Here is a 17,094-nt window from a genome sequence, read left to right on the forward strand (position 1 = left end):
TCAATTAAATAAAGGTCAAACAAAACAAAGTGCAGCTAGTTTGCAGTCTTTCCAGCTTCAGTTTGAAGTGATTGTGTTAGCTGTGTTGTTGGCTAGCTCCTCTGAACAACAGTGTCCTGACGAATGAGCACATTTTCTATGCCAGGCGAAATCGCGCCTCATTAGCTCAATGTTATGGATGTATCCAAATAAATGTCACTAGAAAACAGCTTGAACAAATGCAAAATGCGGCTACTTTGCTGTTATTCTGGCTGTTATTTTGACGTGACTGTAAATTAGCCGTAGTTGGCTAGTTAGCAAGCAAGGGAGAATAACGTTGCCAGCCAGTATTGCGATGGAACATTTAGAATGAACGACTGGGTTGCGTCCATAGATGCAGAACAAAAAGACTGAACGACTGGGTCGCGTCTCTAGCAACCAAACTGATAGAACTAACGACCAGCCATCTTGGGTAGCAACCCTAGATTTGTGTCAGGACTATATCTTGTGGAAGGATGAAATAGTATGAAAAAATTCAACAAAATAAAGTTTTTAATGAAAATATGTCAATCATTATTTGAATATGTTGCTAACCCGTTGGATAAAAGTGATAATGCCCTCAAAGCCAGTGTTTGGATGATATATTGGCACGGTTTGCCGGCCCTAGACTTCGCCTCGGGCCTAACACCACCTGTGCCAATATATCCTCCAAACACCGGCTTCTCTGGCATTAGCACTTAAACAATAGGACATACCTAGGACAAAAGAGTAAAAGTGACACAATCAACTTTAATTGGCAACACCCGTAATATGATTGGGAGCAGAGAAGGCTTGACCGTTGATACATATTTTTTTTACCCATATAATGTAAAGGCACGGGGAGGACAGGCAGTGATTCAGTATGTACCTACAAGTTAAACTACAGTTAGCCAACAGCCATACGACTGTAATGGCCACAGGCGTCAAGAAACCCTGTTGTAAATTGGTCGTTCTGTACGCTTATAGTTCTTCAGTGCTCTATATATGGCCTGTCTTTTTAAAAACTGATTTCATTAGATACCAATAACCCCCTGATTTGGGACAGAGAACAAATTCGGTTGGACACACAATTGTATGCATATTTGAATATAATGCCGGCACTTCATTCCTTAGTGGTTGGTTTTCAACATATTGCTAGCAAGAAGATGATTTCTCATAGCAGTCCCTTTACCTGACTGTTAAGACCAGCCGGAAATATCTACATAATGACCGCTGCGGTTTAAATTCCCACCCATACACTAAAAAACCTACACAATGGCTAGGGTTTGCAATAGGGTCATAAGGTGTTCAGGGGCTTGTTTTAAGGTAAGACAAGAGCAGAGAAAACTGCTGCAGTCCTTAGAACTAAATAAGACAACATCTTTTCATGTATGCTTGTGTAACAGTAACCCTGGATCTGAAACACAAAATAGGCACATCTATGGACACAATCATTGCTCAGTTGGGGAAGAGGGTCAGACAATTAAGGCATTTTCTTGCCAGTCCCCCCTGAACTCCAATTCTTCCAGTTAATATGTCTTTAAAGTACAAGGAGAGGACTAAGCTCTTTCCACAACAAAAGCAGAGCCGTAAATATTCTGTGCGCACATGGACATATAAGGCAGATTTAACGCAGTGAAATATTAGTAAAGTGAGTGAAAAAGTAATTTGATATACATTTATAATAAGTAAAATATAAAAAAGAATTTACACTGTACACTGTATCAATTCCAATTTAAATGAGACAGACGGGAAGGATAAGTGTGACTTGTTTGTTATGAACTATGTGGTGTCTTCACAAGTGGCAGGGGGAGCTTGTACAGCTCTGTGGTATACCAGGTAAGAAGACCTGATCTGGAAGCAGTTCAGAATTGTTCTGAGAGCAGATCACATAGGCGCTGTGACACAGTATCTCTGCTTGTCCTTAGTGTTAAGCGGTACATCTGAAAAAATGAAGGAGAGAGGGGTTAAATAGGTGGGTCAAATGCATTGTCTGGATATTGAAAACTCCTTTCAACCACCATTTAAGAAAGAGGAAAGAGTTGGTGACATGGTCCTGGGGTGGAGAGTAATTCTCACTGGAGGGAGGTGAGGTCTACATACCTGTGCTTGAGTATTAGGCTCCAGTCTCAAGAGGCAGCCAACCTGGGTGGTCTTCGTATGGATGACACCAGCGCCCACAAAGTTAGAGGGGTTCGGATCTACCCCATCCAGCAAAGCAGCACCAAACCCGATTATCTGGAAAACAAAAACAGACACCAGATCAAGGTTAAGGTTATCGACAACACATCCCAACATGCTGACAAGACTGTGCACCTGCGTGCGTCCGCTTGCACCATCGTGCGCATGTTGATTTTGTCAATTCACACCAGACGCGATCAGGACATGCAGGTTGAAATATCAAAACCAACTCTGAACCAACTATATTCATTTGGGGACAGGTCGAAACACATTAAACATGAATGGACATTTAGCTAACTAGCTTGCTGTTGCTAGCTAATTTGTCCTGGGATACAAACATCAGGTTGTTATTTTACCTTTAAAAGCACAATATAATTTTTTCCCTGGATCTTTGTAGAATTTTGAGTCACACAAAATCGTGTGTTCTCTACTCCGACAACTCATCCACGGATAAAAGGAGAAACCTAGTTAGTTTCTAGTAATCTCTCCTCCTTCAGTCTTCTTCTTCTGTGGACTTTATATGGCAGTTGGCAACCAACTTTAAGGTGCATTACCACCAACTGGACTAGAGCGTGGACCTCAGTTCAGCTTTCAATCACCCACGTGTGTATATACACTCCTGAAAACCAATGAAGAGATGGGACAGGCGGGACATGCAGCACGTCAAAAATAGAACCAAGTTCAATTTTAGTGCCTAGCTACACAGACGCTCGTTGACGCGTGCGAGCAGTTTGGATGAAATGATTGAATAACATGTGCACATTTATTTTGCAAGGCTCAACACCTTGTAGAGTCCATGCCACACAGGAGGTGTGGTCACCATGTTACACAGCATTGCTAGTGAAGTCAGGTGACCTTCATGCAGTTTCTCACTTCCGTCTTTCATTTCTATCAACAAAATCTACTTATCAGGTGTATATTTTGAATAAAGAAAGGGCTGATGAACATACAAAAAACAATGAACTAATCCAACTGTTGTGCTGCTACTAGGCAACCCACACAAGTCAAGAGAAAATCTCCATAGCAATTGTAATCATAAAGGGATCTCACCTTGGCTTTGGTAACCTCTGTGTCCATGGAATGCTTTGCTTTGAAGATCTTTTGTACCTCTTGCTGAGGTCTGCGGGTAGAGAAAGTCCAAGTCATATACCACTAGCAGCTTCGCCCTCAGCGGTTAAGGATGTGTAACTACACTAGGTTTTACCTTATTGCTGAAAGATGGAAAATAGCTACAAATGTATTTCCATGTGAACGTGTTGACATCCTTGCACAATTTTCACATTTAGTTGCATTTTATTAAAATGCATTAGACTAAGATGTATTTCACTGATCTGTACTACCTACTACAGAGATGCCTTGATTGCATACAAGAATCAATATTTGGTAGAAGCACTTTCTGGAATACCGGTGAATCGTTTATTAGTCGCCACAGACTTTGCACACACTCCTGGGAAAACATTGATCTATTCCTCTTGGCAACGTTTCTCAAGCTCTAATGGAATACTTTCACAAGACACTGTGTACCTATTCTGTTGGCAAATCCTTCACATTTAAATATATAGTGAGAGATAGTACACACTATTTATATCAATATTTGCACATGCAGGCCAATCTGAATGAATGAACCCTTTTGTGTCCTCGGAATACGAGGAGGAGTAAACTGATAGTGTCCATATTAAAAGAGAGAGAAAGATGTTGTGATATATGACCAAGTATATAGCAGAGATATATGTTTCCTTACGCTCCAAGTTGTTTCCAGCGCTGAAAGAAGTCCTGCGATGTCATCTCTGTAGGCTGGAAGAACTTGTTCAAAGTAATAGGCAGTTTAACAGCAATGTTCTGGAGAGTTCCACCGTACCTGTGGGTAGAAACAGGAGTGAAACAATGTTCAATAACTGGGAAACAAATACAGTAGCATTTCCTTGTTTTTTTGTGATATCCAATTGCGAACTTGTCTCATCTTTGCAACTCCCCAACGGGCTCGGGAGAGGCAAAGGTCGAGTCACGCATCCTCCGAAAAATTACCCGCCAAACCACGCTTCTTAACACCCGCCCGCTTAACCCGGAAGCCAGCTGCACCAATGTGTTGGAGGAAACCCTGTTCAACTGACGACCGATCACGGCCGGTTGAGACACAGCCTGGGATCGAACCCGGGTCTGTAGTGACGCCTCAAGCATATGCCTTAGACCGCTGCGCCACTCAGGAGGCCCCCTACAGTAGCATTTCCAACAATGTTCATGCAAACATTTATCACCAACCTGGCAAATAGTTGCACCCTGAAACACACACTTCGATATGCAATGTATTGAGCATATAAAAAGGAAGAAAATACATCCTTACCTAAACTGGATGTTGAGAACTGGTGCATCCACAAAGTCAGACACACACTCAATGTTGAGTATCTGCTGGAGTTGTGCACCCCCGTCCACAGTGGGGTCTGCAGGCTTGGCATGGACATTCAGTTGTAGGGGAACAGTTAAGAAAAAGGCCCAATAGGGAGAAATAAACAGCCACCCCTAGACTATTCATAATATACACTGGGAGTGATTTATTAAAACAGCATACTGGTATTATTGATGAAAATGACATAACAGCTTCTAGTAAAGGATATGAGCCTGCAGAGTATCTTGGCAGACCACAGAGGCAGCGAAATTCATGAACTGGGTTGATGTCTTGTTACCAAAGAACACATACATCCGACCTGTATGTTAGAAAACAAGAGAATGAATTAAAACCTAAAGATCTAAGGGTCAAAACCTGATCATAATCACACTTAGGTGCATATGTATTTTTGCTGAGGCCTACTCACCCAGATTCTGTCTGAATTCAGACTTCAGGCCGATCTGGAGGAGCTGGTTCTCGTACAGGACACCATTGTTCTTGCAAACAAACCTGTAAGGGAATGGCGCAAATGGTAAGCATCGCATATCTGGTATCTTGGGCTTAATGTACTGTATTGTCTCCCAGGATTGGATTCCAACCAGGACGCCAAGAGTCCCCCAGTGTACAGTAGGGATGTAACTAATGTCCCTTTCACCTGCGCAATCTGCTGTGAGCATGCAAGTGTTTTGAACAGACTCCACTGATGACGTCTCTTACTTGTCTTCAGGTTCCTCTGCAGTGGGCAGAGTGGCGTATGCTACTTGTGGAGTATTCGGCAGGAAACTGAAGTCAAGAGTGAGATGCACAGCGAGAATGTAAAGGGCGAGAGGAGCACATTCACACCAGGTTTTAGTAAGCTCAGAAGGGATCAATGCAGTTAAAAAGCCCCTCCCTCCCTCCCTCCCTCCGATATTTGACCCACTGACACACTACTTACCTGGAGAAGTTCTCATCTGCAACAGGCCCTACTGCCACTGGTGTCTCTACAGGAAAGGCTGCTAGGTTTTCAGAGAAGACATCCACAAGGAGGCTTGCCCCCTTGGAGGCAGGAGGGGCAGAGTTTTGAGTGGTGATGGTGGGGGTGCTGCCCAGGCCAAGCAGGTCTGTGGAGGGAGTGGGGGACGCGGCCACCTTAGGAGAGGTAATGGTCACAGTTACTTCACTTTGGAAGGTCAGGATCTGAACCAATCAACCGCTCCAATAGGTCTTACGGTTAAAAAAATTTTTGCTGATGAAAGTACAGAGCAGTGCAACACAAACAACATGCAAAACAAACCAAACCTCTGGGGGGGGGGGGATCTGTAATTATTAGGACTATACTTAGGACTCAACAATAAACAGAAAAAAACAGTCAAAACCTAAAAGAGTATATACTGCTAAGTAATCAAGCTCACACAAAAGCAATGCGTCATCTTAGCATCTGGAATTGTCTTTATTCCGTAAGCAGATCAGATTATGATGTTGTTAGGACAGTGTATTAAGGTTAGGGAAGTGACAAGTGAAAAACCCAGCATGAAGAACCTGAAAGAGGGGCCCAGCAGAGAGCAGCATGGGGACAGCAGAGGCCTGGGAGGGCACGGGGGTGAGGGGGGCCTGCAGTAGGGAGGAAGAGGAGACCGGACGTGGCCGGTTGGTGGGGGGTGCAGTCGAGGCGGGGGCCAGAAGATCCCCAACAAGCGAGAGAGGAGAGCTCTAATGAAGAGAGGAGGAAACGGTGAAGGCAGGACAGAACGAGAGAGCTGAGGAGAGTTATGGAAAAGACAGCAGAAAACACCAGGACAGAAAAATAGGAAATGTAGGCACCAGAGGAGAGGAAAAGGAGGCTCTAATAAGTAAACAACACAGGACAACAGTAATACCTTGGCATTTGTGGTAGTGCTGCTGTGGTCTGCAGTACCCCCATTGACACTGCGTTCTTTGCGGTTCTCATCCAAATCGGGATGCAGGTTTCCTGGTCCCTTCTTCCTCTTGAGTTTGGCCAGTATAGAGGACTCCCTCTCAGGGAAGGGAGGCATCTCCTCCAGCACCGTGGCCTTGACGGGAGCACAGAATGAATGGGGAATGAAGGGAGTGACCTGTGGTGGAGGAACTGGAGGCTCTACAGAGTATCCTTTTCTGAATTTCAGTCCATCTACCAACAAAGGTTTTCTGTGGGTTGTATTCTGAACAACTAAAAACCAAACAGCTAAGTGTAATATAAAATTGTTGTTTTTAATTGCATTAAATGTAAATCTTGCCCAACTGCTATCTCGCTGCCATTGAGGACCACAATGGAAATAAGCATTCAGGCTTTATTGTCTTTTTATGCTAGATCATTTCTAATGCATGTAATGTTGTCTCCGGCTGGAGCATTCTACTACTTTTAACTTTCTAATAAATGCAATCAATCAATCAGGCTTATGATGGCACAAAGGCAGGGCGGAATGTCACCGACCAGTATGTCAGTGCTGGCGATGCAGCTGAGGCGCAGGTACTCCACAGCACGCTGCTGTAGCTCAACGTCTGCGTTGCGGAGCTGGCTGTCTGAGCGCAACACCTCCTGGATGGTGCCCTTCACCTCAGGGAACAGGTTGATGAACTTGATGTAGGCTGAGAGCAGCAAAGCCCGGGTGGGTACCGAGCACAGGTGAAACTTGGAGTGGAGCAGGTCAAACTGGATGAGTGGACTAAGGAGTCAGAGCAAGAAGGACACAGTCAACGGATGACACACAGTGAGTGATGCCTGTTCTCAGCTCCAAAATATATTATTGACTGTACATTTCTCCAACTCAGAATAACAGTGGATCACTGAAATATCTATATATATATATATATATATATATATATATATATATATATATATATATATATATATATATATATATATATATATATTTTGTCATTTAGCAGAAGCTCTTATCCAGAGCGACTTACAGGAGCAATTAGGGTTAAGTGCCTTGCTCAAGGGCACATCGACAGATTTTTCACCTAGTCGGCTCGGGGATTAGAACCAGCGACCTTTCGGTTACTGGCACAACGCTCTTAACCACTAAGCTACCTGCCGCCCATTGATTGGCATTGATTGGTTACTAACCTTGACCTTGAATCTCCTGCTATCAAGTTCCCAAACTCCCCTAGAATGTACCCTCCAACCTTCACCAGGTTCTCATGGCAGGCCGGGGCCTGGAGTGCCTGTGGAAAGGAAAGAGAGTCAGAGTTATGTATGAAATAGGATAATGGATTGGAGTGGGTGGGGACTTGGGAGCAACACAACAAACGGTATCAAGCGAATCCCACACAAACTCCAACCAGAGTGGAGGGATACGGGGCTGAGAGCATATCAGTCAGCAGATCTTAACATGCACATGAGGGCATTCCCATGATGGGTATATCATGAAGTTGAGATTCAATCTGGGCAGACCAACATGTGGGGTAGCAAGTCTGAACATGGGGACAAAGGTGACTATAAAACAAATAAAACAAAACAAAGCTGAAACTATGGTGGAATTGACTAAAGGAAAAATGGGAAGGTGTTTCACTGTTTCAGAAAGGATGTATATCTGCAGTAGACATCAATGTATCTGAAGTCAGAGTATGCAGTGGTGGAGGAAATGGGCAATGAAACTGAAGAGGAGGGAAGGCTCGAGACTACACATCCACAAAACTGGGATGGAGGGATGGAGCAGCAGTCTGCATCGGTCTGTTTTAGGATCTTACAGTGACCTACCAGTGAGAGACAGAGACAGACACAAGCAGAGAGACTGAAGAGAGAATCAAGTCATCTCATATTGCTGAACCAAAGCGGGCTCATAGTTTCCTCCCTGAGAAGACAAAGACAGGGTTAGTGGTGAATAGTGAATGACACTCTCCATCCCCCTGACCTCACAGGTCACATCCAAGCAGGCAGAGCCTGTGATGAGCATCGGAAGTGAGCTGCTTGAAACTAATATGATTGAGGAAACAAACCTACACTAGAACAGAAGCACCATTAGTCAATCCAGACAGACAAACATTAGGTTACTATGAGTTCGGTAGATTTTCCCCCCATGGCTCAGTTAAAAATAAAATAAGCACCTCGAACACTGTCTTGGCAGCATAACCTTGCACTTCATCTCTGTTGATGACGATCTGGATGACGCGGTACCAGACCTCGTCACTGACATAGTCCCCAGCGAAGCGGATCAGGTTGAGGATGGTGTCAACATACCAGGTGTAGTCAACTGCATACTTCTCTGCCAGGATTGCCACCTTTAGAACCTGTGGTGAGAGGTTGTCTTATCAGATCAAAGAACGATTAACAACAATGCCATTCATGTTTTTATTTAGTTCTGAGGAATGTATTATTCTAAATGACGTCAGTGGCATTTAAAACATGAAGCTATCATAACAAACTTTTGGTTGGTGAAATTAGAGAAATATTAGAGAAATTGTTAGATGCTGGCCTAGAACTCACTATCTCCTCTCTGATGGAGTAGTCTGCAGTCTCCAGGTAGCTGAGCATCTCTGCTACAATTTGTTTGGAGTTGCTGCGGTCACACATGGCATAGAGCAGGTCCACAGCACGCTGACGCACACTGACATCTCTCTCTGTCTGCAGGATTCAACCAGGTCAAACACAAACATCAGGACTAAGGCAGAGTCACACTAACAGGAACAAAATAGACACAGCCATACATACAGTATATACTGAAGAAGACACTGCAATACTAGGATTGGCAGATGTAGTTTGTGAATGCAGGTACAGGTGTGTTAGCGTACTTTGAGGGCATTTATGACCGTCTCGATATGTGTCTTAACGGCCTCATGGGAGAACTCGGAGCTGGCTAGGGTGCACATGCTCTCCAGGGCCAGGTAGCGCAGGTTAGTCTCCCGGTGCAGGAGGAACTGGCCCAGCTGGTTACAGGCCCGCACCAACAGAGTGGGCTCGCTGTGGGGAGAAAGACAGACATTGGTGCCATTGTCACAAGGACAGTCCAACTCAACACATATAAACTGCCTTTCTTGAATACATTGGTCGTCCGTAGCTGCTGCAACTGGGAGAGGGACTGACCTGTCATGGTGGATGATTAGACTGATGGCCTCAAACAGCACAGCATTCTTAGCGTTGGAGTGCTGCACCTTCTTTGACTTGGGAGGCTCCTGGGCCTTGTTCAGGATGGTTTCCAGACACTCCGTCAGACGGCTCCGGATCGCACCATCCTCTGTGGGGACAGGCAAGGGTGAGGAAGGGTGCCACAGATGAAAGCACAACTATGTTCATCCCGTCAACACTACAGTCCTTTTCTGAGTAATATTATGTTCATACAGTCAAACACCACACGCAGGTCCTCATGCTCACACAGCTTCTTACCAGGCGGTGGATAGCACTGTAGGAGACGCAGGAGCTTGACAGAAAGCCAGGGAGCTGCAACAAAATAGTAGGTGTAGTCCTGAAGGTCAGTGGAGGCCGAGGAGACGATCTAGAGAACAGGAGGACATGACACATGACTAACACATTACGCCTCAAGCAAACAACTGACTAATATCTAAGGTTTATGATGATATTCAATGGTCAAAAGTAGACATTGGACAAAACCTGAAATAAAACGTGATATATTTATGAAAGAAATGAAAGAAAAGCCTTGCACACGGCCATATGCCCACCCTGCTGAGTCTGGCTACAGCCAAGGAGACAGAGGTCTTGAAGTCCTCTGGGCTCTTCTGTGCCAGTGTGGTGATCAGGCTGGTGGCAGCGGTCACCACACCCTGCGGAAAAGGGAAGTAATACAACTGCCATTACACACAAACAGCTAATCATTAACATTACACTATACACAAACAAATCCCAGAATATTGCAATGTTTTTCCCTCATTACGCCCACAAAATATTAATTTGGCTCAAACATAGCCCTAACAATGAAGACAGAGAAAGTCATAGTGAAAGAATCCTCTCATCCACACACCACCCATTCAAATCTCCCTCACTAACACCAAAGGTCCACAGTCCTCTCATAATAACCCCTGAACCCATGGCAGGCCGTACCAAGTGCTGGTCATTGAGTAGATGAACCACCCGGGCGGTCCACTCCCCCATGGGCACTAGGTCTGGAGAGGTCCTGTTGAGACGCAGTAGGCACAGGGCAGCACTCTGCTTCACACTGTCCATGGTGTCCCTGCAAGACAAACCCTTGCAAATTATGACAGTGCATCAGCATCACTTAACTGGCACATAGCTTAATGTTTTTTACAAAGAGGCCTGACTGACTGAAAGTTACAGCCTCAATGTTAAACTGACAGAGAGGGTACCTCGGTCATTAGGCTAAGTCTGCTCCACACCACTACCCTTTCTTACCCAGCCACCAGGATGCGGGGCACCTCAGCTGCAAAAGCCTCAGCCATCTCCCTGCTGCCCACATTGGCAATGCAGTGCAAGGCCAGGTTCATGAAAGTGGGATTCCTGCTGGACAGGTCATTCTTTATGGCATTGTTGATAAGGCTGATGAGGTCACTGTTTGAGTTGACCAACACTGAGATGAACAGGTAACCCTGTGGAGTTGGATAGAAACAAAGGGTTTATCAAACCTGAAAGGAATTAAAGGGAAGTAATCATAATAGTTTAACATAAACCTTGAGAATAGATTGTGGTATAAACAACGTTTTTTGTCCAATCAGATAAATAACTTAATCCACTCACTTACAGTCATGCAATAAAATTCAAAGACAGCCTTCTTTACTCACAATTTGTTTCTCTGTGTACTTGTTGGAACTGAGCAGGTTGACTGCCTCCATGTGGCCAAAGTCGATGTCATGGCCAAGAAGGAATATGAAAAGCAGCTTGCACACATATTTCTTCTTACTGTATCCATCTAGTGCTTTATCTCCTGCAGCAAAATAGAAAGGTTGTTGTCATGACAATGAAGATTTAAAAGCAAAAAAAAAAAGGAAAAAAGTCAAACTGGAAGGAAATACTTTTAAGGCAAGCCAAGTCACCATGACTGATCACGTGTTTGAGAGCACAGAGCTTTAGTGTTCTTCTCTTTTAAAATGAATCCTAATCTGAAGCACGGAGGCCTACAAGAGCAACATGCTAAGCACTCCTATTCTGGGAACAAAAACGTGAAACCTACTTAGGAATAGATACGAGTACGACATTCCATGTTGCTAGGTAAATCAATCCCACAACCGACTGTAGTGGAGGAGAGGGTGAGTCAGCACCACAAGACAGGAAGCTGAGTGCAGCACTTTTTTCACCATGGTGAAAGAGGGCAAATGGAGGGAGGCCAAATGAGTGCAGCTGTGCAATGAAAATAATGACAGATTCAGAACGTTGCACGAATAAATAAAGAATGTCCAATGCCGCTTACAGGAAACCTGGAAGTGCGCTACCAAATGCAGACCAACGCATATTATAGCATGAAGAGCTGCAACAGCATTCTGAAAGTGGGAATGGGGGTTTACTGTAGCCCCCACCAGTCTGGAACCCCACCTCCACTGTGTGTGGCGACGTTGTCCCGTGAGAGAGATTAGGAGGGGCTCTACATTAAGGATTAGTTGGACACTGCATAAGGAGTTTCTCTAAGATAAGGCTATAATTTTCTCTTTCTCTCTTTTCTGAACTTTCTGCGTAAACTAAGTATTATTTGGTTCAAAGTAAGATAAACATGAAGATGTTTACATCACAATCATAAAACCTTTAATGAATGTGTGTATGGTGAGAGTGAGAGAGAGAGAGAGAGAAAAAGAGAATAAAGGAGCAAGAGAGAGGAGGAAGAGAAAAAGAGAGAGAAAGAGAGATTTTCTGTAGAGCTCCACAGGAAGTTCCTCGGGAAAACAGGGGAAAGGATTCCAGCCTGCTGACATACTGTGCCCCCCTCAGCTTCCTGACAGAACAGTTGACTCAACAACTCTCCCTGTCCGGCTATGCCCTTTAGCTTCTCCTTGCCTCACTGAACTTGAATATAGCCCACCTCTGGGGATAGTTAGGGACCGTCAATAAATTATACAATGTAAATGGGACAATATTTTATGAATTTCTACAATTTATAGTTGGTTTGAGGTTTTTATGTCATTGAAATTTGGAGGTACTGACCTTTTCCTATCATCTCGCAAATCTCAGTTTTGGACAAGACTGACTTTATGACCAAAAGTATCCTATTTACACAGTAGTACATTTTGACACTAGAATACCTTTTCAAAATAAGAAGTTGCTTTTTAGGGGGAATCATTCTTTAACCAAATAGCCTGCCTCAGTGGTAGCCTAAGTACTCCATCAGTTTGGAAGGCAAGCCTTTCCATACAAATGTGTTGTTTCATGATACAAATGAGCTGGCCCATAAGCCCCTCAAAAGCAACTTTGCAGATAGGCCCTACATGTTTTCTACCCACCAAAACACAAGTCACCTGATGTTATAGGAGCCACTATCCATTTTCACTTTGGAACAGCTGACTTATTTTAGACAAGATGGAACAGATGGTAGAGAAAACACTTCGGACATTCAGCGTAGCTGCATATCTGCATGGTGATCTCCGGTAAATGACTAGTGTCAGTTACCACAAACGTTATGTTGAACCTTCAGACACCAAAGTGTGTTCACACCCAGATTTAAAGGCCTTTGCTTGGCTTACCTTTAAATTTTGAGCGGATGTTGGCCAACTCTTTGTTAATTCTCTTGATCTCTGCTTCTTTACTTTTACCTGAAATGGAAAATAAAACTTGTTATATGTTCAATGTCACCTGTATGGTCCATAAACTCTGCAGTTGCAAGACTGAACAACAGCACTTGCAGAATGGAAAAAACAGTTTGACTGTACCACAGTACTCATAGACTGGGCTAAATTATTGATTGTTTCTTTTCTTTTCTGCAAAGTATGTGTATTGATGTGCCTATGCACCATGAACTGGGGAGGTGAGGTCAGGAAATAAATTGGATGCCCTTCAGGAGCAATGGTTTTAGTAGTAGGATGCCTAAATTACAGCATGGATTTAGGTCAGGAGAGCATACCTGGGTCGGGAGGAACAGATCCAGACCTACAGTTTAGGATCAGTTTGTCTGCATGGATCTGTAGCCTGCCTCATTAACACCTACATTGAAGTTATGAAAAGTTGGTCATCTTCACTGTCTCTATGAATTAAGGCAGGGAAACTAGTGCTCTAAATAGACTAATTTGCTCACGGAGCACATTTAGACTTCCATGGCTCTAGTCTAGGTGAAAGTTCCCAGTCCAACCACCACAAAACCCTGCACTGCAGCTGGGTTTCTTGATGGTAGTGTATGCAATCCAGCTACTAGTGTTGTTGTCGGAGGAATACATACTCATTCATAGACAGAGCATGATGATAGTTGCTAGAGAGAATAAGGTAGCTAATTAGCCAGCTAGTTAGTCAACATGTGTATAGGTAGCTAGCAAACTAGTTTGCTAGCAGATTACAGGTATAGCCATCACCAAATCGGTGTAAATTATAAATCTACAACGGTGTAACACCAGCCAGCCAAAATGATTGAAGTTACCATGCCATGTTTTATTTCCAGTCTCTGCGGGTTGTGACCCACGCCCATTAGCTAGTTTGCCAAACTAGCTAGCTTAGCATGACATTAAACCAGCTAGTTAGCTAAGTATAACTAGTAAAAGCTTGAATTGGCTGTCTGTGTAGCTAGCTATTTACCTTTATTTCACAGTTTGGAAATTTGCTTAGGAAAACATAATTAGCTACCGTCCTTAGCGGGCTATTTTTGCTTCAATCTAGCTAACGTTGGCTAGCTATCATGGCTAACGTCAGTTTGTTAACTGACGTTGGCAGGTTTGCTAGTTGCTAGCTACCTACCCACAAGTTACGTTTTTTGTTCATTAAGTAGCTAGCTATTTAAACATGGAGCGCGTGTGCCTTTACGTAGCTTGTTTTATAGCTAGCCTTGCATTCCTCTCAAATGAAATGTAGCTAGCTAAGCTAGCAGCTACTAGTGGCTAATCAACAGGTCAACATCATCTACTCACAGTTCCTAATGTCGGATATAAACACAGCGAGGCCACGCATTCCATCTCCTTTAGAGACTGCAGGCATTTTGTTAAACGCGATATTTTATTTTTTAACCTATTCTCTGCAGTCAGACCGTAAATAAACTATATTCAGCTGTTCGGGAGCAGGTTTCTGTTAAAGAGGCGGAGACATGGCCATAGACTGGGGGCTCAGGATGTGTAAACGTCAGACAACAGGCATTTTTAGAGCGAATGAGCCAACTCCAAGATTCCCAGGGCGTGAAAAGTGGTGCAGTCGGCCACTCATTTCAAGTACAGTTAGTGGTGGTGTTATTGATGCATGGTGAATGCTGTTTCAGAAATAATTTTAGTTAGTATAATCTAGCAGAGAGAGAGACAACAGCAACAATTTCTTGGATAAACACAGATACATGTCACTTTATCATATGTGTGAAAGATAAATGTTTGGATTCTGTCATTTTGACCGCATGGTACTACAATCTATGTGCAAGTTATGCCTTTTGTATCGTGCAGGCCTATTCAGTATGTATTTAGTTTGAGACAATTTTCATAAAGTTTCATCATGTGTGAAATGTGTGTCTATGTTGAGATTGAAAAAAATGTTTCCTTGGTCCTTCACACTGGTGGTGCTGCTGTCATCACTTTTGGAAACCACAAAGACTTGTTAAATACAGTCTATGGTTGCATGCAAACACAAACTCTTTGGGTGGGGGCTGGGGGTACAGTATCATGAATGATGATGCAGTCTTAGAATTAGAGACAGTGGTAGGGCCTATCTCTGTTCATCTAGTCGTAGTCCCCTGTAGCTCAATTGGTAGAGAATGGCGCTTGCAACACCAGGGTTGTGGGTTCGTTTCCCACGGGGGGCCAGTATGAAAATGTATGGACTCACTAACTGTAAGTCACTCTGGATAAGAGCGTTGGCTAAATGACTAAAATGTAAAAATATACCTAAAGCATGGACCCCTATTTGCCTATAGAAGGCAGAGAGAGACTGCCAGACTAAGGTTGGAGGGAATGAACTATAGAGAGACACAGTGAGCTTCTTGATACAGAACACATTGATATGCGTAGAGAGAAGGCAGGGCAATATGTTCTGAAAACGGGACAAAATGTGCCAGATATTTTATTTGATACAGTACATAGGCCTATGTGTAGTTGTCGTACTCTGTACATCGTATTTCATCTTATTCGCTCTACATGTTCTCTATCAGATAATATTATCAAGACTATTCCCCCATGCAATTAAACGCCCACATTCAGGTTCATGGCCATACAGATAATATGATTTGACTTCCCGTTCACTGTTGCCCCAGAGCTTTCCTTTAGCTGTCATTCATCCCGTGGATCCATGTCTTGAACAAAGTGGACCTGACAACCTGAATTTCCATTGAACCATGCATTCATATTTTCTCATCATGTCCACTCTCTTGACTGCACATGTTTGCACCCTGCCCTCCTACGTCAAACCTGTCTTCCTGCTTTCACGTGACTCAGCCATGGCTATACTGTTTTCATGGAAAAAAGTAATGGCGAGACAAGATGCAGCTCTCACAGTAGAAGGGAATATTGTCCAGATGTACTAATACAGATTTTCTCCAGACAGTCAATTATTGCATACAAATGTATACATGTAGCCTACATCACTACGTGAGATCCTCCCTGGCCCATCAACCCAGACACATCACCTCTTCAGCCATTCCAACATCAGTGACAAATACAGTGCTCTTCAATTAGCTCCCTCCACGTAGTCTGCTCAACAGTCGTATAATTACACCACATTCCTGGAACAGTGATATGCATGCTTATTGTGGAATCTGATCTAGACAGTTGGCCAACATGGTTACACCACCACCACCACTGCCATCATTTTCTCGATGTATGTTTTTTTAGATGTTATGTTTACAGTAAGAGATATTTCTTAACCTTTGTTTTACACATGAGTCTACTTCTTATACAAAGGTGACAGACAGGTGTTCAATGTTTATCGAATGGGGAGAATAGAAGCTTAATTCTGGTTGTCACATGGGTGATAGATGCAGAGGAACCGAATGAAAAGCAGGTTTTCTGATAATCAGATGGGTGAGCATAGCTTTCCTCCCCCATAATAGAGGACTCTTCAAAAAGGGCTCTGACAAAAGACACTCTCCTGCTGAAAGAGAGATGCATACACTCAGTCTTCTTAATTAACATCTCCGCTACTCGTGAATCACAGTTGCAGGTATACAAAAAACATTGACAATGTAGCACAAAGAATCTATGACCATACCAAACAATTAAACATCATTTTCAAACCTTTGCATAGTAGTGCAAATGTACATAATTTTTACCAGTCTGTTCCTATTATTAATTAGTCTAGACAATATTTCCCAGTTTTTTTTGGACAGTGAAGCTAAAACGTTTAATTTGGCTCTATACTCCAGTGTTTGGGATTTGAGATGAAATGTTTTATAAAGTATGAGGCCTTAGCACAGAATGTCACATTTTATGTGAGGGTATTTTCATACATATCTGTTTTACCATTTAGAAATGTCAGCACTTTATGTCTCTAGTCCCCCCATTTGAAGTTGTCATAAGTA

General features: G+C 43.3%; 1 protein-coding gene across 1 annotated transcript; it reads right to left on the bottom strand.

Annotated features, from left to right (window-relative positions):
- Window positions 1-748: 748 nt before the first annotated feature.
- On the bottom strand, window positions 749-14,674 carry LOC311128471 (AP-2 complex subunit alpha-2-like). Its single transcript, XM_084160630.1, has 23 exons — window positions 14,513-14,674; window positions 13,145-13,213; window positions 11,258-11,400; window positions 10,872-11,065; window positions 10,563-10,692; window positions 10,184-10,285; window positions 9,891-9,999; window positions 9,591-9,741; window positions 9,299-9,467; window positions 8,994-9,131; window positions 8,615-8,797; window positions 7,635-7,732; window positions 6,996-7,227; window positions 6,421-6,594; window positions 5,499-5,692; window positions 5,279-5,344; window positions 4,989-5,071; window positions 4,791-4,880; window positions 4,520-4,643; window positions 3,920-4,036; window positions 3,229-3,298; window positions 2,101-2,235; window positions 749-1,940 (listed from the first exon to the last, which is right to left on the bottom strand). Exons 1-23 carry the CDS (start codon window positions 14,577-14,579, stop codon window positions 1,863-1,865), a joined length of 2,916 nt encoding a protein of 971 aa, XP_084016756.1. The 5' UTR covers window positions 14,580-14,674; the 3' UTR covers window positions 749-1,862.
- Window positions 14,675-17,094: the final 2,420 nt, after the last annotated feature.

This window comes from Coregonus lavaretus (genome assembly GCF_964263955.1).
Source record: "Coregonus lavaretus genome assembly, chromosome: 4".
NCBI classification, from domain to species: domain Eukaryota; kingdom Metazoa; phylum Chordata; class Actinopteri; order Salmoniformes; family Salmonidae; genus Coregonus; species Coregonus lavaretus.

Excerpts from the sequence above, each read along its gene's own strand:
- LOC311128471 (XM_084160630.1), bottom strand. The coding sequence starts at position 14,579 with ATGCCTGCAGTCTCTAAAGGAGATGGAATGCGTGGCCTCGCTGTGTTT. Across the intron at positions 4,881-4,988 it reads TGAATTCAGACAGAATCTGG|GTCGGATGTATGTGTTCTTT; the intron begins GTGAGTAGGCCT and ends TCTAACATACAG. Across the intron at positions 4,644-4,790 it reads CCAAGATACTCTGCAGGCTC|AACTGAATGTCCATGCCAAG; the intron begins ATATCCTTTACT and ends CTGTTCCCCTAC.